A 22446-nucleotide genomic window follows, 5' to 3' on the forward strand; every position below is an offset into this window, starting at 1 on the left:
TCTATATACATAAGACAGATGTAGCTAACTGGAATTACATCAAGGATCAGGGCATGGGAGAACAAAGCCCAGCGAAATGCTGGCCAGTTCCTTTGCTTCGCATTAAAATCAGCAATTAGAAGATGGAGGTGGATGCCTTACGAGCTGGAAGATAAATGTCAGACTTGTGAAGGCATCTTCCCCAGGGAACAGACTACTGCTTTCTTCATATGGAGTGTATGGATGTAGCAAACCAACACATATACAAACATAATATAATTCTAACTCTGTATCCATTAAAACAACCAGGATAAATTACAAAGTGGCTAAACTTGACTTGCATTGAGTGGTACACAGTCTCTGCCCATGGAGCATAGAACAGCCTTTCCTCTCTCCCTTCAACCTGACTTTGGCTTTTTGAGGAGAAAATTGTTCACTTACAGCTTTTGGCTTTTGTTTAAAGTCTTTATAACCAGCTTGTAAAATATGTGTAAAATATAACACACCTGGCCTGGTGGGCTGCCAAGTATTGATGGATTAAAGGTGGGTACAGATCTTACAATTGTTACGTTTACAGATGGAAGGAAATATGTGTCTCGTTCCTAAAACAGGGATGTGTTAGTTAGATAAAATGTGATCACTTTTATAGTAAATAAACTATGTACTTTAAAGGAAGAGTCCTAACATCTTTACATTCTGCAAAAGTGCTCAGGATCATTTTTCCTAGAGCAAGGTCTCTGACACTTGGTATTTGAAAACAAAATAAAAAAACAAACCTCATTACTTCTATCCTTTGTGACCACTTCACCTATGCTTATTTGTTCTTTCATTATATCTTTGCCCACAAGTATATCGAAAGTTGTCTTGTTTACTGAAATATTTGGAATCAGATATATTTTACTGTCTTGTAAGTAGGAAGGCTTGTGATGGGCTCTTTGATGGTTTTAACTGCAGAATCATAGTCTTGACCTGATGGTTTCAGACAAATCTCTGCAGAGGGTTTCTCCCAAGTGACGGTACCTTTTGTTGTTGCTGGACAACACAACAGCACAAAATTCAATGGCAGGGGAAAATAACGGTTTTCCTCAGAGGAGGAGTTTTCAATACAGGCTTGCCATTTATAATACAACTTGCACTATTGTTTGCTCTGGATATTTTGTTAAATTCTCACTTAAGCTCTTATCTCATCCAATGTTCATTAAATGTAATTCTGCCTACAGGTGTGTGTGAAGGCACGCAAGGTAACTTGTAGCCACAATATCCATAGGGGGTGACCTAAAAGTTCAAAAGGAAAGTTTTTATTAATAATACATATGCAGTGGTAGAAGCAGGTTGTTGTCATATAGCCCCGAAAGCATGAACATAAATACTCTTCCAGCTCTGGCAGCCCCAGCGGCAGAAGGTGGAAGCAGGCAGACAGCTAGCTAAGCGTGAAACAGTCCATTTCTGCACATCTTCCCTGGGCAGCTCCTCCTTTTGCCTTGATCACACAGACTGTTTCTGAAGTTTGCTACAGCTGAGTGCCATGAGCTTTGGGGTGCAGTGCTCTCTGGCAGTGCTTAGGGCCACCCTGAAACTCAACTATTTTCTCCGTAATGGTATCATGGAAATCTTGGGAACACTGAGGAATATAGGTATTTTCAGTGAAATGACACTATTAGTGATAACTACCATAGAAGAGCCCAGACGATGGCAGAAACAACGTTCAGAATGTACCCAAGGATCATGAACAGGGCAGAAGCAAGGAAAAAGGAGGTGGATCATCAGCTACTCATACCAGCCAATGAGCAAGAAAAGCTAAGGAGACTAGTTAGTGATAACATTGCTCTATCAGGGGCACGTGGGACCAAAGGCCCACCAGGGAGGAAGCACCCCAAGGCATAGGAACTGTCCTTGGATTCTTCACCAGGCAGGTTGTATGCTTATTCTCACCATTTGTTTTGGTTACTGAGCTTGGACTACACAAAAACTCTCTATAAAGTATTCTCATTTCCCCAGACCTCATGTCCTTCATACATTCAAGCTGAATATATCCAAAAAACACACCATTCCATCCTAATCTATAAAGGAAGTGACCATCTTGAAGTCCTGAGCCAGAACTGACGGAGTGTCCAAATCCCTACTGAGTTGACTATTAACTACCATTATCCACCCTGGCAGACAGTGGGTAAGAATTACCTTCGACTGGGTGAGACTCTGGCATATACATTTTAATGAACAGAACTGTGAGTTCTGGGAAGGAAACATGGAAGCCTGATGGCTGGAGAAGGATATGAAACATATGGCAAGATGGAATCATCAGGGACTTAAATCCTTTGGATAAAAGCAGAACTAGTTCAAAAGGAGTGAGAAAATCGGTACAGGAACTGTCAAAGCTAGAGCTATCAAGAACCAAATCCTGGGAATCTCTTTAAAATTACCTTGTGTTTTTAATTTTAGTACATGCTATTACAGTATATTTGGAAAATGCAAAAAGTAAAATATATATATATTTAAATTCATACCTTATTACCCAATCAACCAACTGTTGGTAGCTCGGTATATTTCTTTCCAGCTTTTTCCTATACATTTTCCACATTATTTAATGGTTGCATACTTTACGTCTGTGCCTGCCACTCATTCTTTGCATATAAACATTTATTTTATGTTGCAAACTCTTCACAAATATGACTTTAATGGTTGTGATCATTTTCTATTATTAGATACTTATGGTATTACTGATTTTTACTAGAATAAGTAATGCTGCCCTGAATGTTTATATGCATAATGGTTTTCTACATTCAGCATTACTTCCTCAGCCACAGGCCAAAGGGTCAAAGATAAAATCTTTTTAAGGCTTTAAGAAATATTACCAAATTATGTCCAAAATTACATCAATTTACATTTACTGGATAGCTAAAAAGAGATATAAACAATTCTATGAAGAGTATCTTCATGTACAAATTTTGCCAAGTCTCAGGGAACTCGAATTCAGGAATACTCTTGGAAGTTTTATCTCAATAAATACCCCAGAATATTTATTTTGTGTATGTGAAATGTTGTAGACAGGAAGGATGGTAAATGCTACAATTGGGATTTTAATCATGTACTATGTGCCTTAAGCCAATTTTTTGCTTACCTGTCCATACGTACCATGTTTCATTGATTCTAAGATGCACATTTCCCCCTACATTTAACAACTCGGAAGCACTGTCAATTTAATTGACCGAAGTTTTTGTTTTTCTTTTTTAGTAATGCACATAATGATAGTGCATCTAACAATCTGTGGTATATTGACTTAATGAAATATGGTGATTCTAGCTGGAATACAAGGGTCATATTCTGCCACTCACATTTGAATGGACCCAACACCCACTACGTTTGACATAAGCTGTGCATAGATTCTGGGGCCAGAGATCAAACTAGTAACAGTGTCAAAGTGTAATGTATTAAGGATAGACTCAAGTGAAGTCAAATATTTTATTATTATAGTAAACCTGGGGTACTGAAGTTACTTTAGTCTTATATACTATTTGATTTTGTTGTTCAGGATACTACATTAAATAGAACGATAGTGAAATTATAGCTGTGTGAAATAAAGTCATTTATAAAGGGAGAGAGACCATATACAATGCCCTGTCCTACAGGTTCAAATCCAACATCTGTGCTGCTTCTCAGGTGTAAAAGTTACTTTTAAAGTTTCATGGAGGTAAAATAACAGAATTATGTATGCCTTTGTGTACTCATAGATCAGGGAAGAAATACCACTTTGGAAGAGGAATTCATTATACTGTTCAGCCTTGAAAATTATTACATGCCTAAGGCAGGTAACAATTTATGCTGAGCAGGTAGTAAAGAACTTAATTTCATGTATTTTATATGCTATGTGCCTTCTAAAAAGATGATGGAATTTGCCAGGTTGATATACTTAAAAACTTTATTGAAAAGCAGCATTTTGAAATTTTTACATATATCACACAGGACTTATGACAAATAAAAAATACACTTTAAAAATGTTAGACTATTTAAGAAGTTATGTAAACAGTCTCTCTCTCCTTCCCTCCCTATGGAGAGACTTAACTGGTCATAAAAAAATATCTAGGGGTTTAACTGATGACACTTGAATATGGATCAAAGCTGTCTTCAGGTCATCTAAAATCACACTATAATGTGAAGTTATGCTAACATAAGGACATACTCAGAACACTTGTCTCAATGTATGCTACTTAGTATCTTGTTCAATTCTGAGTGCCATGTTAAAAGAGGGGCAGTAAAAACAGAGTTGGTCAACCAGGATGGCCCCATCAGTTCACTGTTCCCCCCCATCTTCATCCTCTGCTTCCTTCCCTTCATGACATGAACAAGCTGCCACAACTACCAAAGTTCAAGGATGACTTTCAGTCCATATATTGTTTACTGCTAAATCAGATTCTTAAAGGCCTTTACCTCTGATCTCAATGGTCGACACCATCTAAATTCTTTGGTTGCTTCCCCTGAGTCTCCATCAGAGGATCCTCTTTTTTTTTTTTAATGTCCTTTAACTATTAATGTTCTATATGGCAGCACCACTGACCCTCTTTTGTTCTGATTTATCAGTATCTGCAACTTCACCGATGTACCAGGGTATCCACACCCTTCTTTCTAGACCAGATCTTTCTCCTGAGCTCTACATCTATATATCTGATTGTCTGATGGATGGCCCACAGACACCTCAGTCTCCACAAAACTCACTATTTATGCCTGAAAAATCAGTTTCTCTTGTATTCTCAATCTCAGGGAAAAGAACCGTCACTACTCTGTTACACAAGAAATCTTGATTCTGTCTCCTTGTCTCTCTCTAATATGCAGCTGATAACCAGCCATGCTGATTCTACCCCCTTCCCCCTCCCCCTCCCCCCCAGGCTTTGAAACTCATCCCCTCCTTCTACCAACCTGGTACTTCAAATACCTTAAGACTGTCCAACTGGCTTTGCCCTAATTCCATCCATCCTCCATACTGTACCAGAGTAATCTTTCTAATATACAGATATACACACTATTATTTTCAATTTCTGGCATTATCACTCACTAGTTAAAATTCTTTAAGGCCTCCCTAGCAGTGATGAGATAAATCTAAACTCCTCTGTGTGGTCCTCGATGAGCTGGTTCCCACCCACTTACTTAGCTATTTCTAGATTAATTTGTCCTTGTGCAACCCATGCTTCAGGCACTATGAATTAACTCCCATTCTGCGGATACCTCTCCACTGGTCTAGCCATGGATAGTGATTCCCTAGAAAGGAGTGAACTGTCAGTAAGCTAAAATGCCTAAGCAAAAGCTGTGGTTGGTTCCAAAAGACAATCCATCCAGCCTTAGGGGAGATGAGTATAGATGGCCAGTGAGGGTACAGCTGGCCCGATGGGAGAGTATGGACAGACACAAGAATGTGAACGCAGTCAAAATGCTATGATGGCACACAACTGGAAACACTGAATTCTCTAGAGAATAGGGTATAACAAACTATCTTTATAGTACCAGATTATTTTTACATTTTGTGAGGATAAAATTGAGTGTTCTGGTTAAAAAAATGTATACATAAAATATATATTAAATAAATAAATAAATATATAACAGCCCCCACCCCCCAAAAAAAAACCCACAACAAAAACCCCACAACAACCCAACAAAAATCTTTTAACTTTAAGTTTAGAGGCAAGTAAATTATGTTTTGATAAGAGAAGGAAATATAAAATTGATGTAACTCTGCTTTACTTTGCTTTTATCATGTTAGCATCAGGTCTTTCCTTGTGAACTGTTGCTGTCTATTTAGGTCCCATTCAAGGCTCAGTTCCTTCTGATCTGTGGCTCTGCTTAGAAGTCAGGGATCTCCCATTCTTCTGAACAACCAGAGCTCTGGAAATCTGCACCACCCATATGCTGCTCTGAAAGGACTGTCACATGGTCCATTTAACTGTTTCCTTAGTAAATACTGCTTATCTCACTAACCAGATCATAAGCTTCCTGGGAACATAGCCAGGGCTACTTTCATCTTGGTGTTCCATACCTTGCACTATACCTAATATACAATCAATTAAATGAAATATAACAAATAAATGAATGAACAAATGAATCACTTTAGAAATTTCTCTTTATCATCATTTCTAACTTCATCTGATGCCCCAAAACGTATCTCTATTTCTCATTCTCTGGTTTGCCAACAAAAAAAGCAAGCAAGCAAGAAACAAATATATTTTGAAACAATCAACAAAACTAAAAGGCAAAGACAACCTATGGAATGGGAGAAGATAATTGTAAATGACATATCTGATAAAGGGTTAGTATCCAAAACACATAAAGAACTGATACACCTAACTCAGCACCCAAAAAACAAACAATCCAATTAAAAATGGGCAGAAGACATGAATAGACATTTCTCCAAAGAAGACATACAGACAGCCAACAGACACATGAAAAGATGCTTTATCATCACTTATTATCAAGGAAATGCAAATAAAAACTACAATGAGATATCATCTTACACCCATCAGAGTGGCTAAAATAAAAACACAAGGAACAACAAACAGGTGTTGGTGAGGATGTGGTGAAACAGGATGCCTCTTACACTGTTGGTGGGAATGCAAACTGGTGCAGCCACTGTGGAAAAGAGTATGGAGGTTCCTCAAAAAGTTAAACATAGAACTACCTTACGACCCAGCAGTCATATACTGGGTATTTACCCAAAGAATACAAGAACACTAACTCAAAGGAATACATGCACACCTGTGTTTATAGCAGCATTATTTACAACAGCCAAGATATGGAAGCAACGCAAGTGTCCATCAACTGATGGACAAAAAGATGTGGCATACACACACACACACACACACACACACACACACACACAAATGGAATATTATTCAGCCATAAAAAGAATGAAATCTTGGCATTTACAACAACATGAATGGAACTACAGAGTATAATGTTACAGGAAATAAGTCAGTCAGAGAAAGACAAATACCATACAATTTCACTCATATGTGGGATTTAAGAAACTAAACAAACAAGGAAGAAACTAAGAGAGAGAGAGAGACAAACTAAGGAACAGACTCTTAACTATAGAGAACAAACTGTTGGTTACCAGAGGGGTGATGAATAGGGCAGGGGGGTGGAAGTGTGAAATAGGTGATGGGGATTAAGCAGTGCACTTGTGGTGAGCACCAGGTAATTACAATTAAAAATTTTAAAAAAATGTGCAAAGAAAAAAAAAAAATGTTTTCTTGTTTTTCTTAGCATAAGCTTGTACCACTAAGCCTCTATTGTTTAATACATCTAAAGGAAACATTGCAACATTTAGGGGGATAAAAGTATATTTTACATGTTTACAGGATGACATTTGTACATTTACCTAACCATTAGCTTGATCTTTCTGATACGTAATACTTTAAAATAATGATTCAGAAGATCAATTAACACAGAACCGAGGATTCAACACATACATGACATAAGGAGCCCAAGGCAAACCATTAAAATATGCTTATGAAGAAACCCCTTCGCAGACTGGCACAACAGTTGCTGCTTTGAATGCTTGAATGCTCATGCTCCTGAGTCCCCCAGTTTTGCACGGGAAGCAGAATATGCACCTCAACTGACAGTGTTTTACGGGTAACAAAAGTGTGGCCCAGGTAACAATACACAGTAGCATGAAACTTAACACTGAAAGTTAGCTGACGGTTCAGGTACATAAAACATGGTGAGACAGTTCAAGTCTACTTTCAGGGACGGAGGGAAACTATTCAAGCAGGAGCTGATCCACATGGAAAACCACTTACCCAGGATTTGCTTGCTCCTTCACTCTGATCCAAGGCACCAGGAAGTGAACAATATTTTATATAAACACTGAGTTCTCACACAAAAATCACATAACAACATTGAGATCTCAAAGGATGTTTTAAAAGTGCAGTTATAGACTGAATGAAGAAATTATTTCAGAGGAATTGTTCAGTGTAAAAAAGCATTACATATAGTTTTAAAGGATTTTTATCAGAAATATCAACTTCGATATATATAAGGATTTGATTAGTATTAGTCAATATAATATATTGAATAATATATAATGAATATATTAAATAATATATTTTATAATGCACAATATGTCTTGAAATATATGAGTCTAGCTTCAGGGAGTGTAAGTTAGATAGGAAGAAAATCCTAAAAGTATAAATCAGAAAAGAAAACAAAAGGTAACAATAATCAGTAATTTTCAACAGATTAAGATGCAGTGTAAGTGAGAAAAAATAATAAGTGTGGAAGATTTAGTAGATTCTGTTCTATTGAACACTGGATGGAATATATTCTAGAACATACTTTAAAAAGAGTAAGCCACGTATAAATGCATGATTCTTCTTTTAAAACCAGGGACTGCCTTATCAATGACCACTGAGAAGCATCAAAAAGTATTCAATCAGCTGAAATAGCAATTATATGTTTACAAGCAAGTTTGGTTGATTTTTTGCTCTTACCTTGACTTTTTTTGCAAGAAAAGTTTAATTTAAGCTTTAATTTAAAAATTTAATCAGGCAACTGCAACGTCTTAGGGCATTTTTGATTGAACATGCCATCCATGATGGACCACCTCCACCCTTATCCTTGCCTTACAGGGTGGGGAATGTGTCAAGACAGTGAAACAAACACCCTCGTTTACCTGAGACAGTGACTGCCGGAGCCGTGCCACTTGCGTGCTGTGGCCTTTATTATGATCCTGTTCCGAAACTATTTGCTTAAGCTTCTCCTTCTCTATAGCTATGCTATTAAATGCAGACTTCAAAAGAGAATGCACTGGTGGGGAAAAAAGTGAGAAACAAAGGTCAAATGCATCCAGAAAGAATATACAAAATGATACATTTCTTAGCACTTTAACTCATGTATAGACATTGTCTGGAAAGATGACATTACAGTCTAATACAAGTTAGCCTTACAATGGAATCTTTCAAAATATCGATACACAAAACAAATACAGTAATGGTAATTAATCAGGGTGGAAATTCTAGCATTTCCTACCAGAAAAGACTTAGAAACAGGATACAAAATAAATTGATATTAATTCTTAAATATCGATATTTAAAAAATTATTCTATAATTCCTATGAAGAAAAAGGAATAAGTTTTACTCTGCACTGGCTGATAAGAATATTAACAGTTCTGTGTACAATGAATTCTCATGCAAATAATTTAGAACTATCCAGTAATTATTTCTGAAAGCAGGTACTCAAAAAGAACATTTTATAAATCCTGCCAAAATAAAACAGGCTGATTTAGAAGTCCTGACTAGTTCTCTTCGAGGCAGGAAATGATTTGGACTTGAAAATAATACTTAAATTACTCTCTCAGCCAGGAATACCTTGATGAGAAGTGCTTTCAAAGAGTAAAACTTCCAGTTTTAAAACAAATAAGTTCTGGAAATATACCAGTTTGGTGATATTTGATAATATTGTATTCATACCTCGAAGTTAAGAGAGTAGATCTTAAATGTTTTCCCACTAAAAAGAAATGGTAATTATGTGACATGATGGAGGTGTTAGCTGATGCTACAGTGGTAATCATTTTGTAATATACAAGTGTTTCAAATCAATAGGTATACCTTAAACTTATGAAATATTATATGTCAAACATATCAGTACAGCTACCAAAAAAACACCCAAAATAAATGTAATAATAAAAACAACTCCTCCTCCCCCATTTCTGTACATCTAATAACCTACATTTGTAAAATCTGAGGCTGTCGTTAATTCTGAAATACAAGAAGGCTGAATTTCCAACTCCTATCTTTAGAATAACAGTTTCTATAATATGCAGTCTTCTAAAATAGGAATTTCCTTGTTTAAGAATGGTTGTTTTTAAAAGAAGTCGAAATTCTTAGCAAAAAACACTGGCCTGAATTAAGAGGGAAAAACAGTGGGATCACAAGGGACTCAGAATCTATTGATTTATGTGCCATATTGTAGTCATCATCAATTTAAAGTTACTAACTTAATAGCTGGCATACATTAACCCCACTGGCAGTTCTATAAGCAGACTCTCATACACTTCAAAATCCATAATTCTTTCTAAAGAGTTCAACCAGTAGTCATAGAAAAGCCCTTTTTTCTAGCATAGTTAGAAAAAAATAAGTTGTTTCAACAGGGGCTTTAAAATCCTGTTGAAACTTGGATTTCCTGAAAACCTCAGGACTGCAACTGAATACACAAAACTTTCCTGGGGCTATCTTCAAATTTATTCATCTCCTTTTAGAGGCTGTGCTATACACACTTAATTCACACATTTGTTATCTCATTCTACCTGCTCCTACAACCACCTCCTGCCCCTGCTGTTAGAAGTAAAAGGTACTGGCTTTACTGGCCATAATCCTATGCTGTTACATACAGAAAATAACATTGACGTAATTAGCATCTGGCTCAGAAGTGTAATAAAAACGTACTAGCAAATAGGGCACCTATGTGGCTCAGTTGGTTAAGCATCCAACTCAGTTTTGGCTCAGGTCATAATCTTGAGGCTCATGAGTTCAAGCCCTGCCTTGGGGTCCACGTTTACAGTGTGGAGCCTGCTTGGGATTCTCTCTTTCTCTCCCTCTTTCTCTGCCCCTCCCCTACTCAACTGTCTCTCTCAAAATAAATAAACTTAAAAAAAAATAGCAGGAGTAAAATAGCAGGTGAAAGAGAGTTGGCCTTACAGAAGTGCAACTGGGAAATCTACAGAAAAAAAGCGGAGAGATGATTTAGCTTAACTGTTTCCGCATTACAGAACTGAAGAAATATCTCATAGTACATCTTTGCTGATAGTTTCACAGTATAAAATTTTGTGGACTTCAACATTCCTAGAGATGCCCTCAGTGCATGCCCCTTCTTTTCCTGAGCTACCAGGCTCTTGGGCATTATTGGGCCCTTGAGATGTTCTATTTAGCACACATTTTCAAAATATTTTAGCACCTATTACCAATAGCCCCAGGGTAAATAAATGTCATTAATTTACAGTAAGATGTTAGTGACTGAAAACAACAAAATGTATATCTTTCTCTAAGAGATTATGCATTTTATTTTTTTTAAGTTTTATTTATTTATTTTGAGAGAGAGAGAGCATAGGCAGGAGAGGCAGAGAGAGAGAGAGAGAGAGAGCGAGAGGGGGGGGTGTAGAGAATGAATCCCAAGAAGGCTCTAGACCATCAGTGCAGAGCCTGACATGGGGCTCGAACCCATGAACTGTGAGATCTGACCTGAGTTGCAACCCGGAGTCAGATGCTTAACCGATTGAGCCACCCAGGCACCCTGAGATTATGCATTTTAAAAGACAATGCCTGGGAAGGCACTATCTTAGATCAAAAAATGAATTTCAGTGACTGAAACTTAAATACTGTAGCAAAAGCGAGGGTGGTAATTTGGAACCCAGGCTCTTGGTAAACACAGATAGGACTGCTCAATCCACCTACAAGCTACTGCCCTGACTCTTATTTATTACACCCTGCTCTCTATGGCTGATGGCAATAACTGAACCTATGCAACGCACCTTATTGAAAATTTAATATTAAAAAAAAGTGACTCTAAGGTGGGGTCAGCTTCCCCTCCCCTCCAATCTGAACTGGCCTGTGAGGCTCTGAGCAGTAGAGTGCAGTGGAAGTGACTGTCCCAATCCCAGAGTTGGCCTTGAACAGGACTGGTAGCTTCTATCCCCATCTATTCTATCCCCTTGGAGTCCTGAGCCGCCATGGAGAGAAAGAGGGACACAGTTATGTGCAACCTTGCAACCACCCCTCCAACATGCCAGGAACACAGGGGAAGCCACCTGGGATCTTTTCAGCCCAATCCAGACTCCAGCCAAATACCACTGAGCCCAGGCAATGCCATATAGCACAAAAAGAACTGCCTACCCGAGCCCTGCCTGAACTATAGACCGTAAGGTACAATCCATGAGTGTTATTTAATAAAGGAAAAGAAAGATTCCAACAGAGCTCCTCGCTAAGTGAGGATAACCCACAAGTAGGTATGAAATGATAACTAAAAGACACCGAAAAAAAGATGCTGAGTAGTAGTGTCCTGGTGGCCTACCTAGAAAAACTTTCTGTCTTTCCTCCTTTTTCTCCCCACTCATGACACTTTTCTTTGTTCAGTCAAAACTGTAAACCTATGATGCATGTACTCCCAAGAGGCAGGCATGATGCCCCACTGCATTCTTTATATAGAACTCCAATCAGTATATGCACTATTTAATCTTTCTACCATGACCACCTAGGCAAGGATGAGAGAGTAAATGGTGATCTCTCACCAAAGAAGAGAGCTTCTATAAAGGGCACATTATGTTTGTTGTTACCTTTCTGTGCAATTAGACAAAATTCTTCTTGAAGCTTTGTATAATCCGTTGACCTTTCCAGAGGGTCTGTGAGGTGACTAGGGGGAGTCTGAAACTCGATATCTGCACACAGGTTGGGGTTGGAGGAATGCAAGCGAACTGGCGACATGGTAGCACTGAAAGGGACCTGAGAGGGCAAGACACCAGTTAGAAAAGAGCAACCGTACATGTTCCACATTCTCTTACACAGGAAAGATCTCCTCCCTTCTTCAAAATACTAGATGCCTCTCCAACGATACACACAGAGACACTCAGGACTCATTTAATTTGCAGGTGGCTGTGGTGGGAAAGAGCCTCACTCCCCATGGTTGAGGTGGTACTGCCCGTGGACTCACTGGCCTCTCCCCGTTACAGGGAGAGAGGGCTACAGAATGACAGGAAGGACAGGCATCCATACAGTTGTGTCTAAAAAATTGCTGGCAGGAAACAGTAGCCTGAACTCTCTTACAAAGTCTGGGTACTCGTGTCACAGGGCTTTTTATGCTCACTTGTTTCTGGGCCCAGAACAGGAGCTTACGGAACAGGTAAAAATTCAAGAGGCACCTAGACAGAAAGATTTACTTGCTCCGTGGCCATCAGACAAAACATAAATAAGTTTAATAGTAAATACAATAATGGCTTAAAGGGACGCAAATAAATTTGAAATTGATTTATTAAAATATATTTGTAAGTGAAATATATATTATATATAAAATATATTTGTAAGTGAAATTGATTTATTACAAATATATTTGTAAGTGCAATAAATTACTGTAGTTTCCCTTTGTCACATACAACACTGTTACACATATGAATGTGGCTTACGAACTGGCCAATATTGAAAAACATTAAGTAAAAAAAGTCATATTACTATAGATTTTCCCAAATGGCTAGAGGTACTTTCTTGCTCATGCTGGATCTGGGCTAGCCTTCTGATGCGTGGGGGCAAAGCACCTTTCCCTCTCCTTCTGGAAGGTTATACCTGACTATTACAAATGCTATAGGCCAAACATTCTTAGAAAATGAGAATACCAATTCCTACCGTAAATCAGATCACCAGTAATCTCCCCTAATTCTTACTGCACAGATGTTCATTCAGATGTCTTCAAGAATCATTCTTTAGACTCCTCCAAGAGCTGAATTTCAAACAAATTAAGGGGTAGTTCACACCTTCTAGCTAACAGGAAATATGCTTGTCTGATGTATATCAGAGCCACTTCCTTTTTTTCACATTTTGATTTAGCTTTAAAGTTCTTGACAGAAAATGAGAGACAGTGGGGGAGAGGGAGGGAGGGAGGGAGGGAGAGATGGAGAGCGTGAGACAGAAAAAAGGAGAAGAGAGGACGGGAAAAGGAGCATGTGCATGTGTACTGAGGATACAGAGGATAGATGGAAGACAAGGAGCAAACCAAAAAACCTAGGCTGAACGGCAGTCTGTGGCCCTGTGTGAGGGCAGCTGGGACTGGAGGGGGTCCTTTGCATGTAGCTTTGCCATGGCAGTGGCAAGGAGTTGTTATCTCAAAGGATATCCAAAACTTACTGGGGAAGGAAGTGGGCATGAAGCTTTCTCCCTAAACTCAGCTAAGCTAAGCACATTCATATATGATATCCAAAGCATCTGGTACCTGGAATTACCAAGTAGCTCTACTTTGTCCTTCATGGGGACCTTGGCTACACTGGGTTGGGACACATCTACAACTGGTTTATCTCGGCAGGATCAGAATTCCTGGTTATTCCAGAGAAGAGACATAAAAGTGGCAGAGAAGCCATTTGAGAAAATAGAATCCTTGGGTTCCATAATGTGCTAGAAACCTGTGCAGGCAACTCTGTGATAATGACTGAGGTCTTTTGGGGATGTCTCTACAGGATGTAGAAGAATATTCAAAGATAGATGAAGGGCATTTCTGACCTTAACTGTGAGGATGCTAAATCCAGAAAGAGCAGTAAGCCCATAGCCCTCTGGGAGGGACACAGAGAATCCATGGGAAGGCTGGTGGAGATCAGGAAGTCATGGGGAGAAACTGTGACTTGAGCAAATGGGTAGACCGGGGAGTGTTCAGATTTAAGGAGATGGTTTCCGGACACAAAGATCTAGAAGAGCACTTAAGAAAAAGAAATGGTGGTGTTTGGTGATGGGGAATGAAACGCATTGAGGATCATGGAAAAGGGTTCTGTTTGCATCCAGGTGCCCTCAACACTCCAAGGACTGGCATGAAATAGGAGGGGAGGCAGGGAGGCCAGTGGAGGCCACAATGCAATAAAGGCCCAGACATTCTAGTGAGGGCTCAGACTTGTCCCTGAGATAATGTCCTGTCTATTAAAAGTTGGAATAAGATGCTGAGAAGAAAAACACATTACACATTTATTTTCTTGAACATAATGGAAGTTTAAATTGGTAATTTAAGCCGTCAAAATGAAACAAACAAAAACACCTAAAAAGCAAACAGTAAAAATGATCTTGTATATAGCCCCCAGGGAAAAGCACTCAGAATGCTCCATTCCAACTGCAATCAGACAGTTCCCTGGGAAACTGAACCTAATTTTTATATACTTCTGGCTGAAAATGTTTATATTGGTACTCTTTTTGTTAAAAGAAGTATACGGAATGGACATTTTAACTGAAGCATTCATGACGTGAAATTGAGAATACAAATGGAGATGCATTAATCTAACTCTAACTGAATGCCTCTTCAGCCCCTTCAGTTTTGTGTTCATCAATTTGAGTATTATGGGATTCAGAAACTGAAGTGGTAGCTAGGTCTTCTGTCAGTGATGGCTGGGATGGGAGCTGTCGACAGGTCTCATGGTTTGTGCCCCAGAATCCTCAGTGCTGGCTGCAGACTTTACACCCTGCTCAGGAAAGAAGTCCAAGCCTTCCCTGAGATCCTGTGCTGGGGAAGAAGCCAAATCCTGGAACATTCTGGTACCAGCTAACTGCAGTTTGGAATGGGGGTGTTAGGAGGTACTTTGAACACCTGTCTGTAAAGAAGTTAAAAGAGAAATGACCGATAGCAGAACGACAGCAATGGTAAACATGACTGAGGAAAGGAAGACACAGTCTAAGATCCTAAGCATATACAACTGATGAAGCAAATGTGGAAAGTGTCCTGCTGTCCTTCCTCTGCCTCATGCGTACAGGGAGCCTCGGGTGGAGAACTGATCGCATTGGGGGCCCTCGGTGTTCTTCTGAGGGGAGGGGCCAGTGTGTCTCTTTTCCCAAACTCCTGTTCTGTTGGGTCTGGCTGATGTAATAAGTGAACCATTTCAAGTTCCAGTGTTAGGAACCAACAAGAATACATCTCTGAAACATCTCCTTTGGGTATACTTTTCTTTGGGAGCAATCTCAGCGGCCCCACACACTTGAATGGGTCTCCTTCTCTCTGAGGGAGAGTAAGTAGCTAGGGGTCATTTGGAAGAATTCTAGGTAAAATAGGACACGCTCAAAATGTATAGGATGAGTTAGTGCTGGGAAGAGGGAAGACAGGGAATTCAGAGGAACATTGACTAAGAGTCACCAGCATCAGATCACTTGAGATATAAATGAGGGGGCCAAGGGAGCAAGCTGAAGGTTCCGCTAGATGGTGTTATACTTTGCTATGGAGTCAAAACTATAAATCCTACAAGGTTTAGAGTAACTATTTCCTCCCTTTATTTCTGAATAATTACTAAATGTCGCCAGCTTTTGTCATTTGATGCTTGGAATTATTGGAAGTTATTCTTAACTTCTGTGGTCACTGCTACCCTGAGAGGTGGGCGTTAATACTCTCCGCTTTTAAAAGCTTTTTCTTTTCTGTTTCCCATTCTATTCAAATAGGTTCTAATCCCAGTTTTCTTATACTCACTATATATATATATATATATATATATATATATATATATATATATATATATATATATATATATATCTGCAGTTAAAAAGATGAACACAATAGAAACACAATCACTTCCCTGCATGCTTTCTTGAAGGACATTATTTAAGGAACCACAGGTATTTTCACAAGAGGACTGACCTTTCCTTTCCATACTGAGGTACTGTTCTCTCTCTGATAATCATCTGGATTTCTGAATTTTATAAATGAAAGATTAAGAACTATTTACCTAATTTTACATTTTTCTATTGTAGTAATCTGTTATGGTGTCACATATTATGCATACATGCATAAGATATAGATTAATCATATATCAGTTTCACTGATTTGTTTAAATGTTCACAAAACTGAGTTTAAGAATCAATTCCCTGATAAACTCCAAGCCACTGGTTCATTTCTTTTTTTTTTTTTTTTTTTAATTTTTTTTAACGTTTATTTATTTTTGAGACAGAGAGAGACAGAGCATGAACGGGGGAGGGGCAGAGAGAGAGGGAGACACAGAATCGGAAGCAGGCTCCAGGCTCTGAGCCGTCAGCACAGAGCCCGACGCGGGGCTCGAACTCACGGACTGCGAGATCGTGACCTGAGCTGAAGTCGGACGCTTAACCGACTGAGCCACCCAGGCGCCCCGCCACTGGTTCATTTCATAATCAAAAGCAATTCTATCTCTCAAAAGATCCAGCTAAGCACCCAGATATAAGGCAGGAGTCAGTTATTAATCAAAAATAGAAAACCAACAATCCTTGCATGACTATCCAGTCTCTTACAATGCAACCAAAACCTTTTCATGTTTTTCAGCAATTCTAGCCTTCAAGTATATTCCACCATCAGCAAGGGCAAGACTATTGTTAATTCAGAAAATATTACCTAATAGCCAGAAAAACCTAACATCCATGATTGCTATGAACTCAGTATTCTGTATTTTAAAAAGTTGACAGGATGTCAGGAGTAAGCAAATATTATGATATGCTTTTATCCAGCAAAGGGTTCTTGTATTTACATAGTCTATTTTCTATTCAGAATGCACCATTCACTATTCTAAACAGCTTCTACTCAGTTTAAAATTTTGGTTATTTGCCTTATCTGTTTCAATACTTACTCTATCCTCCTAATACCCATCGTATTTTCTCTTAAAACCAAAACAAACCAACCTGTCTCTATATATGTATATTAAGCACTATTTAACTTTGTAGTTTTCTCCTTTCCACACTGTATTTTCTGATTTTCAGCTCAATAATCTTTCCAGAAAACAATTTTCCCTCGCTAGGTGTAATTTGGGTAGCCATTTAGAAATGACATCAAAATTCACCTTTTCTTACCCTCTCTTTTCTTTATTCTCACATCCTTTTCAAATAGTCACAATGCTACAAAAAAAAGCACAATTTATGTCTGTAGTAACATGACTTTTCTTAGAAAAACAGAAATCAGTTAGCAGGGGTTCTGATATCAGTATGACCAAGAAATAAAAAATAAATAAAAAATATAAATAAATACATAGATAGATAACAATATCATTTTAGGAAATTCCGTATCAGTAACAGGTTACTCAGTTTTGCAACCTTGAATTTACATGGTTTCTTACAGGGACAGTTGAAGAACTGGATCAGGGAGTAGTTTTCCATCGCAAACACGAATACCCATGTGCGACACCTGCCATGCAGAGACAGCCAGAGAGCATGCAAAAGCTAGGCCAGCACGGGAGTGGGTTACAGTTGATGCCGCTACACAGAAGGGGCACCACTGGGACAGGGAAGGTGACGCTTGGACAGTTTCTCATTCTTATTAAATGTCCACTTGAGATTGAAATCCACTCACTGTTGTAGCCACTGCTGCCGCTAGCCTCTGCCGGCGCCGAGTGGTGCTGAACTGGCCCTTCGCAGATGGCCCTTCCTGACAGTGAATGAGAGAAGAGGAGGGAGGAGAGGCCGCGGGGGGGGGGGGGGGGGAGGACACGGGGAGTGGGGAGGGGAAGACACAGTGGCGGACGGTGGTGGGGGAGGAGAGGACAGGATACAGGAGGGTGAGAGATAATCGGACAAGGGAAAGGGAGAGTTTTTAAGTGGAGTTGGCTTGTCCTAAATCGTAGCCCTGACAAGTGCTCGAAGGGGCATTCATAATGCTGTGAGAAAAGTTTTTTGGCTTTTTTTTACATTTATTCATTTTTGAGAGACAGAGAGAGACAGAGCGCAAGTGGAGGAGGGGCAGAGAGAGAGAGGGAGACAGAATCTGAAGCAGGCTCCAGGCACCAAGCTAGAGCCTGACGTGGGGCTCGAACTCACAAACCGCGAGATCATGACCTGAGCCGAAGTTGGACGCTCAACCGACTGAGCCACCCAGGCTCCCCAAAGTTCGTTGTTTTCATTGCAGAACCCCTAAACGTTTAAGTCTAGTTGCTGAATATAACCCCACCCCAAAGGGATATGGGAAATTATGAAGTGATGAACAGCTTGTGATTTTAAGGTAAAATAAATGCGCATATTGTTTTACCCATGCAACGTCACGTTGTATGAAACCAACGGCATTTCCAATCAATGGAAGCAAAGATGAACCTAAGTTCAGGAAAAATGATTAAATAAATAATGTGCAAAGGCCAAAACCAACAAGTTGTAATGGGAGTCTCCCGTCAGCCAGGCAGGATTTTTTTTTTGTTCCTTGCTGGGAGGAAAAGTACACAAGCAAGGGTACCAGGAATCTTCAGCTTCCCATTTATTCCCCTACTAGAAAGCTCACTGGGATTCAACATTAGTAATGGTGTTGGGATTTTCAGGTTGGAGAATTTTTCAAGGAGGAAGCCAGTCCCCACAGCATAGAGAAAAAACAAACAAACAACACAACATAACACAACAACACTCAACGTCCTCAGTGTGTTGGCACAGTGCTTACAAAAATCAACTATGGAAACCTGAAAGCGTGGGTTTCATTTAGTGATGTGCATCTATGCATGAACTAGTAGAAGAATACGGGAGCTTTCTTTTCTGTCTCTTTTTGGTGGCCAGGATTATGGGAGAATGATATTTCCTTCTAACCACTCAAGTCTGCATCCATCTGACAGACCGTCACTCTTCGTGATTGTGAGCGGTAATTTCAATTCCAGTGACCCGAGAGGGACTTAATACCACCTAACAGTGCAGATTAAGGAAAAGCAGTATGACTGCTTAAGCCTTTTTGGAACAACAGAAAAATATTTAAAATTTTTATCTCTCTAATCCTCTTCGAAGTTTCCACGTGACATTCCCATTTCTCTTCCACGTTCATAAATCTTCTGCATGTATTACATGTATGTTTATTGGATACACATATGCCTGTATAATGTGCTTTCCACAAAAAGGTTTCTATACAGAACCCCTTCATCTTTCATGTAGTAAGTAAAAGGAGGAAGAACTCATTTTTACCCTTCAGTATAATTTGAGCACCTGTGAGATCTAGGACAGCTACACATGAATGACAACAGATCCTTTATCTGCTACTCTCCATGCTTCCTGCTAGTCCTCATTCTCTCCAACAACTAGGGATCTGGTATTAATTTGTGCGATTAGTCATGCAGGAAACCCAGCAGCTCTCGGGTTTGTGGCAACCCTTCACAAACCAGTCCCTTCTCGCCCTCCTCTACCTCATTGAAAACAGCCAAACTGTTACAGTGTGATGGTTATAATGAGATTTTTATTAGAACCCGAAACCTGAAGTTTGGGAGAAGTCCTTTTTCTAAAAGGTAATCTCCACAGAGCCTTCCAGAAAAAATGCCTTCGATGAATCACATGAAGGATTTCTGAGGCTAGCTTCTCAACAGCTTCTAGTAGAAATACGGCCATACAGATCCAACATTTAACCTTCATATTCAAATCAATAGCACAACCTAACCTATGTGAAGAATAAGATCCCGAACATACAGTATAACATGTTCTTCACTGTTACTTTCCCGAGGTCAGTTTTCTAAATGACCTATCTTATAATCATTTCAAAACAACAACTACTGCAGAATGCTGAATACAAAGGTCAGTGCGACAGTACCAATAACAACAGCAGCAGTGACAACAAGCACCATTACCACCACCAGGCCGTCGAGGTTCCTCCACAAAGGGCTGGTGCACCACAAGTTACAAACAACAGAGGGGTTGAAAAACGAGCCACTCCCTACAAAGCCTCTCACATTGGCTGCCACCATGACACAGAGAAAGTGGTTCAAGAAGGGAGATGACAGTGGGCTCAAAATAAACACTTGCCCTCGGCTCCTGTGATCAAGGAGGGAACAACCTGTATACTAGGGTGGGAGAAGGTGGTAGGTATGTTTCATCCACTAAATAAAGATAAATGCTATGTCTTTCTGTAAGTAAAACAATGACGAGTAAAGACATTTACATTGGTCATAGGCATCCCTGGCTAATTTTATGGTTTCCTAGCCAAGTGTGTATGTTGGAGAAACTTTCAACTAACTTCCTGTTAATAAAGAATGAGCACCCAGGGGCGCCTGGGTGGCTCAGTTGGTTGAGCATCCGACTTTGGCTCAGGTCACAGTCTCGCAGTTTGTGGGTTTGAGCCCCGCGTCAGGCTCTGTGGTAACAAACAGCTCAGAGCCTGGAGCCTGCTTCGGATTCTGTATCTCTCTCTCTCTCTCTCTCTCCTCTCTCTCTCTCTCTCTCCCCCTCCCCTGCTCATGCTCTGCCTCTCTCTGTCTCTCAAAAATAAATAAATGTGAAAAAAAATTAAAAAAAATAATGAGCATCCTAAGGGCTGCTAGAAGGCCTGCTGGTTTGGGTAAGCAGCATAGGTGCAGGGACAGTCCCAAATTCTGCAGCATTCACTCTACAATACCTTTTGTTTTAGCAATCTAACTGAGCGCAGGGTTTCTCTGGGAGTAATAAATAGCTCACTGCCACCTCCAGGCCTAGTGATTTCCACTTGGAGTCAGAACGGAATCTTCTACTTTTGAAAGTTTAACGTTTTCTTTGAGTGTGGGGATGAAGTGGTTTCAGTTTCCCTCAAAAATAATTGAACTGGAATCACAAGGGCCATTTTGTTACTCTTTGGCAGAACAAAAACAAAGCATAAATAAACATTTAAAAGCAAACTACCCCAATATGCGGCAGAAGTACGAATGAAGAATATTTTCCTGCTTTTTGACCAATTACTTCCGATGACTCAAAAAAATCTTCATAAACTCTCCTCATACAGAAAAGCACAGCCTGTGACTAGAAGTGCTATTCAGAGTTGCATTCTGTTTCCTCCAGGAAAAACCGAGAGATATAGGGACCACGGTGAGCCTCACGGCCACGGCAGGGCAGCCACGGGCATCCCGCTCAGACTCTCTGAGGACCAGCCAGCCTCTTCAAGGCAACGGCTGTGAACAGCAATGTGTTCAATGGCATACCTCATAAAAACGAGATCGAAACAATATCTGTCTACAAATGTATACGTTCATATGATGCGGCCTTCTTCAATTATTTTTATAATGGTTCTTTCTTTCTTGGCTATGAGAACCATAGATAACATGTTTTAAAAAGCCCCACAAAACTAGACAATCACGTACTCAAAGCAAATGAAACTGCCAAAAGCAATTTGAGGTAAAGTTTTGGTGAAGTCATCTGGCACATATGTCTTCTACAGTATTAACATTCTGAATAGAAAACACACAAAAACATACTGAATAAAGGAACACAATAAATTGTGTTCATAGAATGTGGACAGTCTAACTAAAAAAACCATGAATCTTTAGTGCTTGTGAAAATTTATTTTCAAATATATCACATTAGCAAGCAAAGCACCAAAGAGTTTGTTACTTACACACAACACAAAGAATATCAATATGGTCAGAATTAAAGAATTATTATTCACTCAGAAGACACTGAAGATTTCTGGAAAGCAGTTCCTTTTACCTTATATTAGAATATTTAGAATACACCAAAAATTGATTTATGGTGTAATAAAAAGAAAAGCAAAATCCTAAGTCTGATTTTGATTGTTGGGCAAGAGTTTTTTAGATAATATATAGCTAGGATCAGAATAGTAAACATTCTGGTTTAAAGATCTGAAAATAATATGATTATGACACAAGAGGTTTTAGGCATTTACCATATTTCATATCACTTCAATGCAATAACATAAGATGTTCTTACTTGAAAAATTTTAAACTACTCATTCAAATAAATAACTTATTTACAATAAATTTCAAGTAAATTTATCATGAGTCATTAAGACTTTCATGATTCAGATTTTAAAAGTGATTGTTGATCGTCAAATAATACCTCTGTTTGACAAATCATAGAATTTTA

At 39.2% G+C, this 22446-nt stretch overlaps 1 protein-coding gene across 16 annotated transcripts in view; it reads right to left on the bottom strand.

Annotated features, from left to right (window-relative positions):
• OSBPL6 (oxysterol binding protein like 6) overlaps positions 1-22446 on the bottom strand; it is a 214256-nt gene that overhangs the window by 26138 nt on the left and 165672 nt on the right. For 8 of the 16 annotated variants that reach the window (XM_078451134.2, XM_060621942.3, XM_060621940.3 and 5 more), the window contains 4 exons: positions 17996-18070; positions 12294-12459; positions 8639-8772; positions 7767-7790 (listed from right to left, as the gene is read on the bottom strand). In XM_078451134.2, coding sequence (XP_078307260.2) covers positions 7767-7790; positions 8639-8772; positions 12294-12459; positions 17996-18070 — 399 coding nt within the window. The remainder of the gene's footprint in view (positions 1-7766; positions 7791-8638; positions 8773-12293; positions 12460-17995; positions 18071-22446) is intronic. The other 8 variants (XM_060621941.3, XM_060621952.3, XM_060621949.3 and 5 more) reach the window with 3 other exon arrangements.

This window comes from Panthera onca, chromosome C1 (assembly GCF_046562875.1).
Source record: "Panthera onca isolate mPanOnc1 chromosome C1, mPanOnc1 haplotype 2, whole genome shotgun sequence".
Taxonomy (NCBI): Eukaryota; Metazoa; Chordata; class Mammalia; order Carnivora; family Felidae; genus Panthera; species Panthera onca.